General features: G+C 45.3%; 1 protein-coding gene across 2 annotated transcripts; it reads right to left on the bottom strand.

Annotated features, from left to right (window-relative positions):
- Positions 1-1,206: 1,206 nt before the first annotated feature.
- Positions 1,207-10,871, bottom strand: NTAQ1 (N-terminal glutamine amidase 1). Of its 2 annotated transcripts, XM_019631384.1 has the most exons (5): positions 10,464-10,871; positions 8,809-8,968; positions 5,771-5,870; positions 4,959-5,009; positions 1,207-1,386 (listed from the first exon to the last, which is right to left on the bottom strand). In XM_019631384.1, the coding sequence occupies exons 1-5, from the start codon at positions 10,540-10,542 to the stop codon at positions 1,234-1,236; spliced, it is 543 nt and encodes a 180-aa protein (XP_019486929.1). In that variant the 5' UTR covers positions 10,543-10,871; the 3' UTR covers positions 1,207-1,233. The 2 variants fall into 2 exon arrangements, with proteins under 2 accessions (XP_019486929.1, XP_019486930.1); XM_019631385.1 differs by lacking the exon at positions 8,809-8,968 and having other exon boundaries at positions 10,464-10,844.
- Between the last annotated feature and the right edge of the window lie 2,634 nt (positions 10,872-13,505).

The raw sequence follows: 13,505 nt of genomic DNA, 5'->3' as shown, positions 1-13,505 counted from the left end.
GGACGGATGCCTAAAAGCACACAAAGGAGATGAGTGGTACATAAAACCTGCCAGCTCTCACCTCCCCCTAATGCAGATTTAATATTTAATCCGAGAGCCGGGGAAATGCCATTTCACCAAGAACCACGGGACATTTGCTCTTTTCTCCCCATAGCCGGACCCTTCCCCGGTCCAACGTGCTCCCTTTCTAAATGACACGAGAAAACAGAACACAGAACTCCTAAGTCCAATGACCCAGAACCCCGAACACCCAATACCTATCAAGTTTTTCGTCCTAACGCTTACCGTCTCCTCTGAGCTCTTACTCCTTCCACCCCCCAGTTCTGTTCCTCAATCCCTGATTTTAGTACATAATAAGAGCTATGCACCATGCTTCCTCTTACCACTTAGGAGGTTGTAGCCATTAACCAAAGACAAATGCTAACTTTGGTCAATGGCAAAGGTATATCTGCTCACTCCACGGACACCCGTATACCGAAGCATGTAGCATTTATGGCCCATTTCAAGGTTCGATTCTGGGATAGGATGCTGGCTCCAGTTTCCGCTGGCCTCTCGCATGTCTCATGTGACATAAGTCAGGTGCTACGTATTTGAAATTTCGCGGTTCACGCGACATTTCATGCTGACTGATCAGCATTCAGTAATCACTTAGAGGAGGCACATATGACATTCGAAATTAGAATTCAGCTAGACTCTATACTCATTTCCCACGCCATGCAAAAGCAGACATCAGGAGTAATGTGTAAAAAGATATGCAACTTGCTGCCCTGTTACAGGAGCCATGAGCAATGAGCAGTGAAAATCTGAAATCACAAATGCACAGAGATCTGCAAGGTGCCTGGTATTTACTAATTAGTCAATTGGGGATCAAGTGCAAAATGCACAAGTGCTACGTGTGGCCGTGATCGCCTTATGGTTACAGAATAATTCGCACTCTCATCCCACACCCACAACACTCCCTCACACACAAGCGAAAATGTATAATTCCTACAAAAACTGACATAAAGAATTTGATAGTATCTCACACACTAATTATTGACAGCCAGCCTTCGATTGAAACAATGACCATCCTTCCAAACAGTATCAACTGTCTAGCACGCCCATCTCTCTCTCAACTCACTGGTTAGTCCAGCCCAGATAACCTGCACTAAAAAAACAACTAACAAAACAAACAACTCCATATGATTGTCGAGGTCTCACTTCAGAAAGTAGGCAAATCCATCCTGAACTTCCTCACCTTCTGAACTGTGGATGGATGTCCTCGTCCGATTTAAAGGCATCTTCCACGTAAGCGTCAAAAGCACAGGGAAACGGCAAGACAGTGTCGAGATCATAAATGAAGCTTTCTCCTCCACTTGAAACGTGAAGCAAGACAACATGGTAATCCTAGAAGGAGAAGTTGCTAAGTTAACCAAGTTACTTTATGATGGTGAGTTCCAGGATTACATGATGTATAATGCATGTATTATACATCACCGAAAACGGATACAAGACTAATACAGCCCTCCTTATAGTAACAAAATAAAAAAACACAAACCCTGAAAACAGACCAAATGTCCAGTGACAGGGAACACTGAACTAAATAGTGGAAATGTTCATAGACATTAGGTGTATATCCATTAACCCAGCAATTTTACCTCTAGGAATCCATCCTACATAAAAACGGCCATACACATGTAAAGGTATATAGACTAAGAAAATCTCTGCAGCACTGTTTGTAATAGTGAAAATTCAGAAACAACCAAAAGTCCAAGAGGGAAATGGTTAATAAATCATGATGCAGCCACATGACGGAATACTACTCAGCTGGAAAAAAGATTTGGGTAAATTTATGTGGGAAACAGAAAAATGCCATTACCAAGTTGGATGGAAGAAGCAAACTGCAGAATGTGTGTAATATATTATTTTATAAAAGCTGTACATGTATAAGGACACACGTGCACGCTCAGAAGTAATCAGCATGCATATGAACAGGGGAAAAATCTGTAAGGATATTCTCCAAACTATTAACAAAGGGGAAAGCTTGAGGTTCTCCCAAAGCAGGAACGAGGGCTTTAACTTCTTGATTTATACTACATTTGCAGTTAAAAAGAGAAAAGTGTAGGTTTCAAGTTTGGGTTTTTTTAATCAGCTAAGCCCTCATCCGTAACCCTTAAAGGAGAGGGATAGAGAGAGCTTCTCCCGCAGAGCTTGGCCACGGTGTGCACGTGACTTCTCACTCGTGTGACTCCCAGATACCTGGCACTGCTGCAAGGGATGTCAGGGGGGTTATCAAGGGATACGAGGACCGTCGGGTGCTGTGAGTCCCTCAGAAGAAAAACGCCCCCACTGAGAACAGCTCTGTGAGATAAAAAGTTCAGCCACATCAGGACAACATTCATAATGCTGTCTTCCATTTCTAGCACTTCAGAGCTCACAGAGCACTTTCTCAAACGTTATTTCATTTGACTCTGGGAGGCGGGCAAGAGAATTAATCGAAACTAGAGATGTTGGACCATCAGAGCCTAAAGTGCTTCCTTTGGCTCCAATTCTATCTTAGTAAAGCAGAAAGAGCATCAGAATTGGATGCTTATTCCCTGTACGCGCCTTAATGCACCCTGCCCTCCAGGTATAAAACACAGGGCTCTCCCTCTAACAGTCCACAGTTTCCTCCCCCTGGGCTTGTTCATGCCATTCCGCCATCCGTAGCAACCTTCTCCACTTCTCTCCCCAGACCCATCATTCAAGCTCTGGCTCAAGTGCTCTCTCCCCCATGGACCCATTTTCTATCTTCTCACACCCCCTGCCAGGAGTAGTCTCTGCCTTATCCAAAATCTGTTTCTCTTTGACATTTTCTAACTGATAATGCAGTGTGGTTTTTTGAAGCACATACTCCCTATTATTTGTGGGAAACTGTGCTGTTGAAACACAGCTATAAAGATGAGACAGACTGGCCCTTACCCTCAAGGAGTTCCCAGAGGAGTGAGTGGGAAACACAAGCCAACAATGCATGGGAGTGTGAGGACACGAGAGAATGAAGGCGGCAGGCGAGGATGCAGGGAAGGCGTTCTGAAACCAGACCACCTGGCTCACACTTCAGCCCCTGCACTAACCTGCCTCAGTTTCCTCCTTTATAAAATGGAAATTGGAAATAGCTTTAGCGCTTACCTCAGAGTGTTACTGGGCAATTAACGAGATTATGTATGTAAATGTATTTTTAAAAGCCAACCAAGAAACCGAGGGGATGGGGGCCCAACAGCCAAGGAGGGTCTCACTGAGGAAGGGCTGCCATCACTGAATCTCACCTGAAGGGGAGAGCTTTCCAGAAAGAAGATACAACTTGTGAAAAGGCATAAATGATGACTATCCACAACCTTCTAGTTAGTTCAGGTCCATATTCCTACATACCACATGGATGATGAACTTGAGGGAAAGCAGGCCTCAACGTGGAATCACCTTCCTGGCATAGAGGTGAAGCCACGGAATGCAGATTTAAGCAGTGGCCTTACTCTTGAGTTGGCTTCAGTGCTTACCCAAATGCCAGGAAAGACCCAGCGGGGCTGGGGGAAGGGGTGCCCACCCCGAAGTGATCTGCTCCTTGGGGTTTGGTGTCTCTACCCACTCAGGGAGGCCTCCTCATTTCCTACAAGAGGACAGCAGTGAGGCAAAGATAATATGCTAGAGGGTGTGGGGAGACGTGCCATATCAAGATTCCCCACCCTGAGCTGCCATGAGATGTTGTGTAAGGGAGACACGGCCCCAAGTCCTTTCCCTGCGAGCTTCCTCAAGACAGGAAGCAAGGCCATGACTCAGAATCAGCTGAGCGGTTTAGCAATGGGGATGACCTCTAGGGCAGGTGGACAGCCTGCAACAGGGGTTATGCAGTATTGCTAACGGTAACAGCTAACGCTTCTCGAGCACCAGCGCCAGATACCACACCGGACACCAGGGTAACGCTTTAAATGCATTATCTCATTTAAGCCTCGCCACCTCACTGACCAGAGGACACTGAAAAAAGAGGGTGAATAACACATCCAGTTCACACAGTCCACCACTGGGAGGACTGGGGCTTAGCCCCAGTTGGCCTGACTCTGAGCCCACGCTCCTAACCCAACGCTGCTGGATTTGGGTTTGAATGTCAGAGCAGATCACCTGCCGGTGAAGGAGTCCAGAAGGTGAACTTCGTGAAGTCAAGGATTTCAGTCTATTTTGTATCTGGCATATAAACAGGCACTCAATAAATACATGTTAAATAAATGAGTGAAGCCAATTCAAATGATATCTTACTTGAAACAGGTATCAGAAACTAGGTGTTTATTATATTATCATGAATGGAGTTTTACTTTATCTCCCCGTTTATCAACATAAACCATTCTGTTCTTCAGGGGGCCGGGTTAAGGCCACACACAGATGTGCCCTGCAAAGGACCCAGGCCTGAGACCCAGTCCTGCCACTGGTCAGCTATTACTAGATGACCTGGAGCCACTCACTTTGCCTTTCTGGGCTTGTTTCTTCACCTGAAAAGTGAAGGGGGTGGAGTAGATCCGTGTTTTTCCATTGCCAGTCATGTTCACTCGGGAGTTTGCTAAAAACACCAATTCCTGAACCCGTCTCTAGGTCAACTAAATCAAACACCTGTATCTTTAACACAGTCTCCAGGTAATTCTAACATGCAGCTGGACTAGATATTGCTAAAGTTCTTTCCGGTGCTAAATGGGTAAAGTTTGGGAGATCACAAATACATCTGCCACGTCAACCCTTTAAAATCATTCTGGTAATAATTTCAAAATTAAAAGAAACCATACCTGTAAGTGCTCCTACCTTAGACCAAGTACCATCTATTCTCAAAAGGTCAAATTATTAGTAATTATCATTGCCTTTCTCTACTGCCCTATGATTTCTGCTTTCCCAAAACATAAAGACCACTCAGGGATCAAAAGGATGAAGGCAGCAGAAGCTCTCTGTGTTGACCATCTTACCCAGATCACAGGTCCATCTCCAGGTCTGGCCTGCTGTTTCCAGATAGGTATCTACAAAACACAATAAGCTTCAATTTCATGAGCCATGACTTCAGTTAAACCACTACTAAATTCTTTAAAGCAATATATAAATGAAAAACAAAATATTTCTAAGCAACCAACAAAGTGAAAGAACGAATCGGTAAGAAGAAATTGAAATCCTTCCAAGTGTTCCTAACAATGAAAGGGCAAAAATTAACTGCATGATGTTTTCTGGAGTAGAAAGAGACCTGAACTAGGAATGAGAAGGCCGGGCAGGTTCAAGTCTTGCTTTCCCACTTAATTATTTATGGGACTTCCCTGAGTCGCTATAAAATGGAGACAGCTGTCTGACCCTTGCCTATTTCACAGGGTTTCCATTAGGATCAAATGAGGTGACAAAACATGAAGGGCTTACTTTTTTTAATACTTCATGTAAATTTACTAAAGTTCTATTTAAATTCCAGAAACAAAGAACTCTTTACCTCAAACCTAAGAGTACGTGCCTCCAACCTAAGCAATTTAAAAAGCTCTAACTTATACGTAAAGAAAAGGGAGGTAATCTGTGTGAATACGGCATCACGTATTTCCTTCCTACAAGCAAAGAACTAAACTTTCCCTAAACCAACCATGCCCTGGAAGGGGGAAAAAATGATCTCATTCCAAAAACAAACTTTAAAATGTCGCTATATTTTATAAAGCACATTTCGAACAGTACTAAACCCATGCTATATTTAGCTTCTAATGTCATCCTGAATTTCTTGTTCTCTTTCTGCAATCATTTGCCAACTTACCATCTTCCTCTCATTAGATATGAAAACAGCGTAACATTCTTCTAACGGATACTGGTTGTGGTTTTTGATGTATTCACAGAGCTTCCAAATATTTTCTTCACTGAAATAAAATAATTGTTAATATAATTAAGCAAGAACGCTGACTTTCAAATTTGAACAGGATTAATGATGACATTAAAAAGTTGGAGACCTTAAACACCATTTCATCCAACAACTGGCTAACATTTGAACCTTCTCTGAAACATCCCCAACAAGCTGTTATCCAACCTATATGGCTGTGGACCCCTCTGCAGACAAGAGTTCACTACCTCCCCCATCAGTGTTTGTACATGGAAGCATTTTATAACTGACAAAATGCTACGTAAATATTCTATAAGCTTTGGGTTCAGGGACTTGAGATACAGCTAGAATTTAACTCAGCCACTTACAAGGTAAAAAGCTTTGAACACTGTGACTTCTTAGAGTGCCTGCTTTCCTCATCAGTAAAATGGGCATAATCACATCATATTATGAACACTCAATAAATCTGTTAACATTGGTTTCCTGCTCCCCCAAGGAAGGGGCAGGGCGGTGTTTTGGGTGGGAGGGCTCCTGAGTGGAAAGGATCGGGCAGGTATGTGGTATGTCCAGGAATTCTTCTGGAGGGGCCCCGTAAATGGGATTCCTTCCCCAAGTCCCTCTGGTGGGGAAGAGGGCCTGACTTAGAAAGTTCTTTCTCATAGTGAACTCAAATGTATCTTCCTAGACCTCTGTCCAGTAGAAATCTCTCTTCTCTACGAAAGGCCTTTAGCACTTTGAAGAAGCGGTCAGAATTTCTTAAGTAAAGCAATGACCAGTGCATCAAACTGAGCCACACTGGTAGCCACAGCCACACCCCTGCAGAGGCAAGCAGTCACTGCTGGCAGGGCTCACAGCTCAGCCTCTGAGTTCCTTTTTCTAATGAGCCACACAGCACCTTTGCTCAAAATGAGCTACACCCACACTCTGCTCACACACACGACGCAATCTGCCAAAGCCTAATTTCAGCCCCCTACACCATGCCACCCAAAAATGAAGCAAAGCACCAACAGCACTGAGGACTGTCACCATTTTATGGAAATACACACATTCAATTTAAGTCTTAACCCTTGTCTACCAGTCTCAATGCTCCATACGATTAGGCTTCAAGTACCAAAGTTCAGTGTCTGTATTTTTCTCCTATGATTTCGTTTTCCTCTAAAATACCTAAGAAATCTTATGGAAAAGGTGTAGCAACAGGAGATTACTGTCTACTTCCACAGGATATGTAGTATGCAGTAACAAAAATGCAAAAATGTACTACTTCAATGGGACAAGTAGCTAAAATTCTTTTAATCTGGATATTCTAAAACCAAGTTTCAAGAAGACATTTGTCTGTCTTGCCTGTAGATGTTCTGGAGAGTTGACCACAAACATCTTCAAGACATGATGTACAAAGCACTGTACTAAGTGCTTAGAAGATATGATAAATTAGAGCTTACGGACAGTGAGAGGGGACATACAGATCCATAAATCAGTAAGCATCCATGAAGGCCATAAAAGATGCATAGAGAAGGGAGTCATTAATTTTAAGGGATACGGGAAGATGGAGGAGATACAGGTCAGTGGTTTTTCTGTTTGCTCCCCTTCCCTCCATCCCATAGAGTTAGGGCAAAAAGTTCATGAATCCATATGTACCACAAGTACTACTGGCAGGCTGAATACATGTGGCTTGGACACACTTTGCCAATTATTTTTCAAATACATGTGAATATTGCACAGAGGAAAAATAAATTTAAACATAAGAGTTACTGAACTTCTAGTCCCTTTTTATATCCATTTTGTTTTCAAGAGTACAATTAATATCATGTAGGAAGATCTCATGATACTTTCAATGTTAATAAAAAAGAGGGCCTTATATACTTGAAAAGCTAGGAGTCATTTGGAATAGAAAAAGCACTGGATTTGGTGTGAGTCCTGGAACCCGCTTAACTGGTTTTAAAAAAAAATGGGGAATGATGACAGTAATGTCCCAGCCTGTCAATTGATTGTTTTTGGCAGCAGGAAGACTAACAAAGCAGCATTAGGGCCCATGGTGCTGCAGGGTTACTGGTGATGAGCTAAGTTCAGAGAAACATGCAGATGAGGATTCCTGGCACACAGTAGGTGCTCAATAAGTGATTGAAAAACACAAAACAATTACAAAAGAATCAGAAATGTTCTGCAAACCGCACAGTGCCACATAAACATTGGCCACCACTGTTATCACTAAGCTGGGTCTGAAAAGATAAGTTAACCTGACAGAAACTAACAGAAGTAGAGACAACATTTATTTCAAGTTAGAAGTACTCGCAGGAGCACATGTCGTAAGGTGTACCTACCCCACATGTTCAGACAGGATAAGGCACTGGTTCTCAATCAGAGACGATTTGCTCCCAGGGGACATTTGGCAATGCTGGAGACATTTTTGGTGGTCACCGATTGGGACAGGATGCTACGGGCCTCTAGTGGGTAGAGGCCAGGGATGCTGCTACACATCCTACAATGCACAGGACAGGCCCCCCACAACAAGAAATCAACATGGTCGAGATGTCAACAGAGCCGAGGTTGAGAAACCCTGGGGTAGGGCAGAGAAGGCAAGTTCAAAATGAGGTTTTGGAGGAACAGATGGTGACCAGACCTTAGAGGGCTTGCTATGCTCAGTGGACAGACTTTTTGTCTATACCTATATTCCCTGAAATGTGGCCGACAGGCCAGGCTCACCGCTCCACTGTGCTCCTCACACATCCAGGCTCTGGTGGGACCTTAAGAGCTGTATGTGTTACAAGCTCCCAGCTGATTCTCTGGCACATTCAAATTCAGAATGGCTTTGAGAAGTGTGAAGAAGTTAGACTTGACAGGATATGGGAGAGCCGAGCAGAGAGGCCTGTTAGGAAGGACTGGAACAGGCCCTCAACAGCTAGTCAAGGAGGATCTGGCCAATGATTGAAGGAACTAAAAAAAAAAAAAGACAATCTATTGAAAAGATGTTCATCTCCTACCATTCTTCCACCAAACTGCTCCACTCCAACCATGCCAGCCTCCTTGTTATTCCTAGGATATTCATGGCAGGCTTCCTTCTCAGCCTCTGCACCTGCTGGTCCTCTGCCTGGAATGATCTCCCACCAGTATCCATGAAGTTTCTGCCCTTTTTCTTCAGATCTGTTCAAATATCACTTCATCAACAATGTCTTCCTTAAATATCCTAATATAAAATAGTAAGTCTCCATCCTTTACCTTGTTTTATCTTTCTCATAACACTTAACACCTAAATATGGTTTGTTTTTGTCTGCTTTCCCCCAACCAAAATGTAAGAACCATGAGATCTTACCAGGGATTTTGTCTATTTTGTTCACTGCTGTATCCTTAGTACCTAAAATCATGCATTACACACTCCAAGTGCCTAATAAATATTTAGTGAATGAATGAATAAAACAATGAATGGACGTTAGGGGCAAGAACTAGTAGGATGTAGGTGAGCAGGAGGGCAGAAATAAAGTGCAGTATTTAAGCGTGGCTTTCAGCATTATAGAGATTCGTTTCAGGAGTACCACTTGCTAAATGTGTGTGATCAGTGGGCAAGCAACAGGCCTCTCTATGGCTCAGTGTTTTCATTAATAAAATGAGGGAAATGATAGTAATATAGAACCTATCTCCTAAGGCATGGACGGAAGCATTTGGCACTGGGCCTAATATGCAGTCAGAGCAGCACAAATGTTAAGTTCTGGGTGGCACTGGTTTGGTGGCCAGCTGAAGGAGGGAAAGATAGTTCTAGATGGCCCTTCGGTGTTTTGTACAGGGACTAGAAGTGGAGAACTCATTACACAGGCAAGGAAAGGGTAGGTGTGGGAGTGAAAAGGACCAAGGTAGGAGCGGTGATTCAGCCACAGAGATGGCCTAGGACGGGTACGATGTGCGGACTCCAAAGCCAAACTCTACCGGTAAATCCCCATTCCTTCACTTACAAACTATGTGGCCTCAGACAAGTTACTTGCACCCCCGTGTGTTCAGTGTTCTCATTTTCAAAATGGGGATAACAATGATATTTACCTCCTAAGGTAATTGTGGGCTTAAATGAATTCGTTTACATAAACCACCCAGCACAATGTTTGGCATCTAGCAAGAGCTACGTTAAGTTTAACCATTATAATGACAACACGGTACCATGGTTTCTGGTACAAGGGGGCCTGAAATGGATTTCTGGATGCTATTAACTGGGTGACCTTGGGAAAGTTACTGCGAAACCTCTGTGCCTCCATTCTCTTCCAAAATTAAAATGACCAGCACATCAGTGTGAAACACAAGTTTAGGCAAAGTCATTTCCATAGGCTCTCTGCGCTCCACCCTCCGCCTCCAACTCCCCTTCCTAGCCCCAGTGCACTGAGATCTGCTGAGAAATGTCCAAGCGAAAAGCGCCAGGCAAAAGTAATACACTGCCGACTCTACCATTACTGGCGAATCCCGCACCCTCCCATACAAATGCCCACGCTCTACTCAAAAGACGAGACCTGCCATTCAAGCTCCCTCTTTGCACCAAACAGAAAAATCCGCCAGTAGGGACCCAGAAAGCCCGGGGGAGGAGCCGGGAAGAGGCGGGGCCCAACTGCGACGTCGCGGCCGCCACGGGGATGCTGGGGTTGCGCCCGCGCCCCCTCACCAGTAGCAGCTGTTGTAGACACAGGCGTCCCTTGGGGGGCTGGCCGGCTGGTAGCCGGCGGCTGCGGCGGCGGGAACATTCCCCTCCATGGTGGCTTGGGCCAGGGCACCGGCTTGAGGCGCGCCAATTGGTCCAGAAACGCAGGCGCGCTCCGGGGAAGGAGCTGGCGCGTTGCAGTCCGCACAGGTTCTCGAAGCGGAGTGGGCGGAGCCCGGGCAGCTGGTGCAGTTCCCGAGTGGTGGAGCCTGGGACCTGCAGGCGGGGATCTGGGCGGGGCGAGCGGCTCAGGTTCCCAGAGCCCTGGGTCCAGAAGAGCGGTGCAAGTTCCGGTGGGTGGAGCTAGGGGCTGAATGAGCCGGCCCAGGGCGGCCCTGAGCAGGCGGAGCTGGTTCCGGTGGGCGGTGCCTGAGCGGGACGCGCGGGGCTAGTTCCGGGAGGGTGGAGCCAGGGCAAAGTGGGCGGGTCTGGGGTTGGGTGAGCGGCTTGAGTTTCCCGCGGACTGAACTCTGGCGAAGACTGCGCGATTCCGATAGATGGGGCTGGGACCAATGGAGCCAGGGCGGGGAGGTGCTGGTGGCGCGGGTTCCGGGTGTGGCGGGGCTGGGAGTGCGGGAGGGGGGGGGGCACGGTGGCAACGGCAGGGACCCAGTCAGGTGGAGGAAAAGAGAGGTCACTGGCCGACGACCTGAAGCGTCAGGGGAGGACTTCAAGTTGGTCAACTGCCGGACCCTGAGTGGCGCTTCGTGACTCTCCCGGAGGAGTCTGAGCCCCTCCAACCTGTGGCCGGGTCGCCTGCTGTGGAGAAACCAGATGAGATGCGGAAGACGGGACGTGTGAGAGTGAAATAAGAAACTTGTGTGTGAAGAAATGAAGCTTTAGCACTTTGAGCCTAGAGCCGCGGGAGCCAGGGGGAAAAAGGGGGAGGGGTTAATTCCAAATACTGCATCTGCATCAAGGATGGTTTGAGAGAAGGACATCACCCTAAAATCCACACCGTACAGTAACATTTTTTCAAACTAAAGAATTGTATATATTGGCTTAGAACGATCTATGGATTCCTTGATATAGTAAGTTAAAAACCAGTGTTCACCAAGATTCCACATGGTACCCATCGTGTTGGTCATGTATGTTCATTTGCTGGCAGCGTGGAAGGAAAGACACCAAATGGTTAAAGCCGTTAGTCTCTGGTGAATGAATGGCATGGAGTATTTTCACTTTGTGCTTTAATAACCCTCTGAATTGTCTGTGTTTGCAACGGGCATATATAGCTGATCAGGGTACTTCCCATTCTCAGAATTGAAATTCTTGTTTTATAGGCCATCTGCAGTCAGATGTTCCCAACTCATGAGATCTCAAGCCCCCCAAATCCTAAAGACTGAGCATAAGTCCTTGTGTCAGTTTTCAATTTGTTGCCTCTCAGCTCTGCATACACACTTTCATATAAAAGCTCTATGACAAATAATTCCTTGAAGCATTTCTCTGTTTAAGTGAGAAGGGTGTTAAGCCGTCTCATGAACGCGTGTTGCAGGAAGAAGATTCCTGCAGTTTCTGGGACGGTACAAAAGTTTGGTGAGTGGTCAAGAGAATTACCATCCCGCGGGGCCTGCCCCAGCCACAGGCCCTGACCTTGCAGCTTTAGCTTGACAATAACCTTTCTGCCGTCCTCTTGACACAGAAACCAGAGGCCAGGGAGGCCTGCAGGCAAGTGCCTGCCCGTACTCCTTCAGCAAGCCTACACACAGTGACCTGTGGCTGGGGGGTCCTCACACTGAGCAGTGTCCTTCAGCTTCGAGTCTCCCCTTCTTCCCCAAACCCCTCCATCACCCCCCACCCCACCCCAATGCATTCTGAAGGCCTTCTGCCCCCTGCTGGCTCCCAGACTCCCAAGGCATCCCCACAATGGTTGGTGGTCGCTCCCTTCTACCTACTTCTCTACCTTGCTTAAAGGAAGTTGAATGTCAAGAATTAACTACGATAAAAGTGTAACTATAGGATATAAGGAAACTTTACATGGTCCCTAGAGCTGAGGAAGAGTACTCAAGAAGGACAAATTTGAAAGGGGTTTGGACCTCATTGGACATGGTGTGGGTTGGTTACCAGATAGCAGAGAAGTTCACTGGTTTACCCGGGCTGGAGGTGGTCTGGAGTCGCCGGGCAAACAAAAGAGAAGGGGTAGAGGAGAGCCAGCAGTCTCTGCCATAATGTGCTTTTTTTATGCTTTAAATTTTCTAAGAAGGAGCTACTTTTTAAATTGAAAACAAAAATAGATCATATTTTAAAAATTCATATGATTTCATAGTAGAGACTATAAAAAGGGATATGGTAGAGGAGTAGGAGGTGCTTAGAACCAGATTCTAACCTACAGACTCCAACGAGGAAGGAATAAGAGATGCCCTCCAAGAAGCCAATACCCAATGAAATCAAGATGTTAAAGGGCAGGGGTTTGGAGGAGGGACACATAAAGGAAAGTACGTATGAAAAAGGGCCACATATGAAAGGGGAGTATCAGGAAGTCTACAGCACATAATACACAGGCTTAATAACAAAAGGAGCTCCTATTTTTTTATTGGGGCCGGGGGAAGGGGGATATTTGTAATCCTCAATATTAAGAACTATAAGAAAAAGGAAGAGATAATCCCATTGCTTGGGACCGTATGATATGATGTGATAAGACAGCTGAAAGAAAACAAATAGCCAATGACTATTTTGCTTTATCAAAGAAGATGATCCTCAAACTGTAAAGAATAAGGAAAATAGCAGTAAGAGGAAATGAAAGTCAAGATAAGTACAGTGATAGAAAGCACTAAGTTGCCTTAAATAGGTTAAAAATCTTCAGATCCAGATAAGTTATATCCCAGCATACTGAAAGTGCTTTAGATTATGACCCCAAAACCTTTCTTATGGCTCTGAGAAAATACGTTGGAGGAGATGACCTAAAGCTAAATATGAATACTTGCTATCTTGAGTCACATAAAAGGAAAAAATGTGTTCCAGACACTATACCCTGGTGAACTTGATGCCTATTCCCAGGATGGTTTGTGA

The sequence above is a fragment of the Hipposideros armiger genome, unplaced genomic scaffold, assembly GCF_001890085.2.
Source record: "Hipposideros armiger isolate ML-2016 unplaced genomic scaffold, ASM189008v1 scaffold_997, whole genome shotgun sequence".
Taxonomy (NCBI): Eukaryota; Metazoa; Chordata; class Mammalia; order Chiroptera; family Hipposideridae; genus Hipposideros; species Hipposideros armiger.
The sequence above is the reverse complement of the archived record's forward strand: the minus strand, read 5'-3'. Positions and strand labels throughout refer to the sequence as shown.

What these genes read in the sequence shown, in the direction of transcription:
- NTAQ1 (XM_019631384.1), bottom strand. Translation starts at nt 10,542, where the DNA reads ATGTTCCCGCCGCCGCAGCCGCCGGCTACCAGCCGGCCAGCCCCCCAA. An exon ending in AGCAGTTTGGTGGAAGAATG is followed by an intron (nt 5,871 to 8,808) that starts GTAGGAGATGAA and finishes ATTTTATTTCAG; the next exon opens with TGAAGAAAATATTTGGAAGC. An exon ending in TATCTAATGAGAGGAAGATG is followed by an intron (nt 5,010 to 5,770) that starts GTAAGTTGGCAA and finishes TGTGTTTTGTAG; the next exon opens with ATACCTATCTGGAAACAGCA.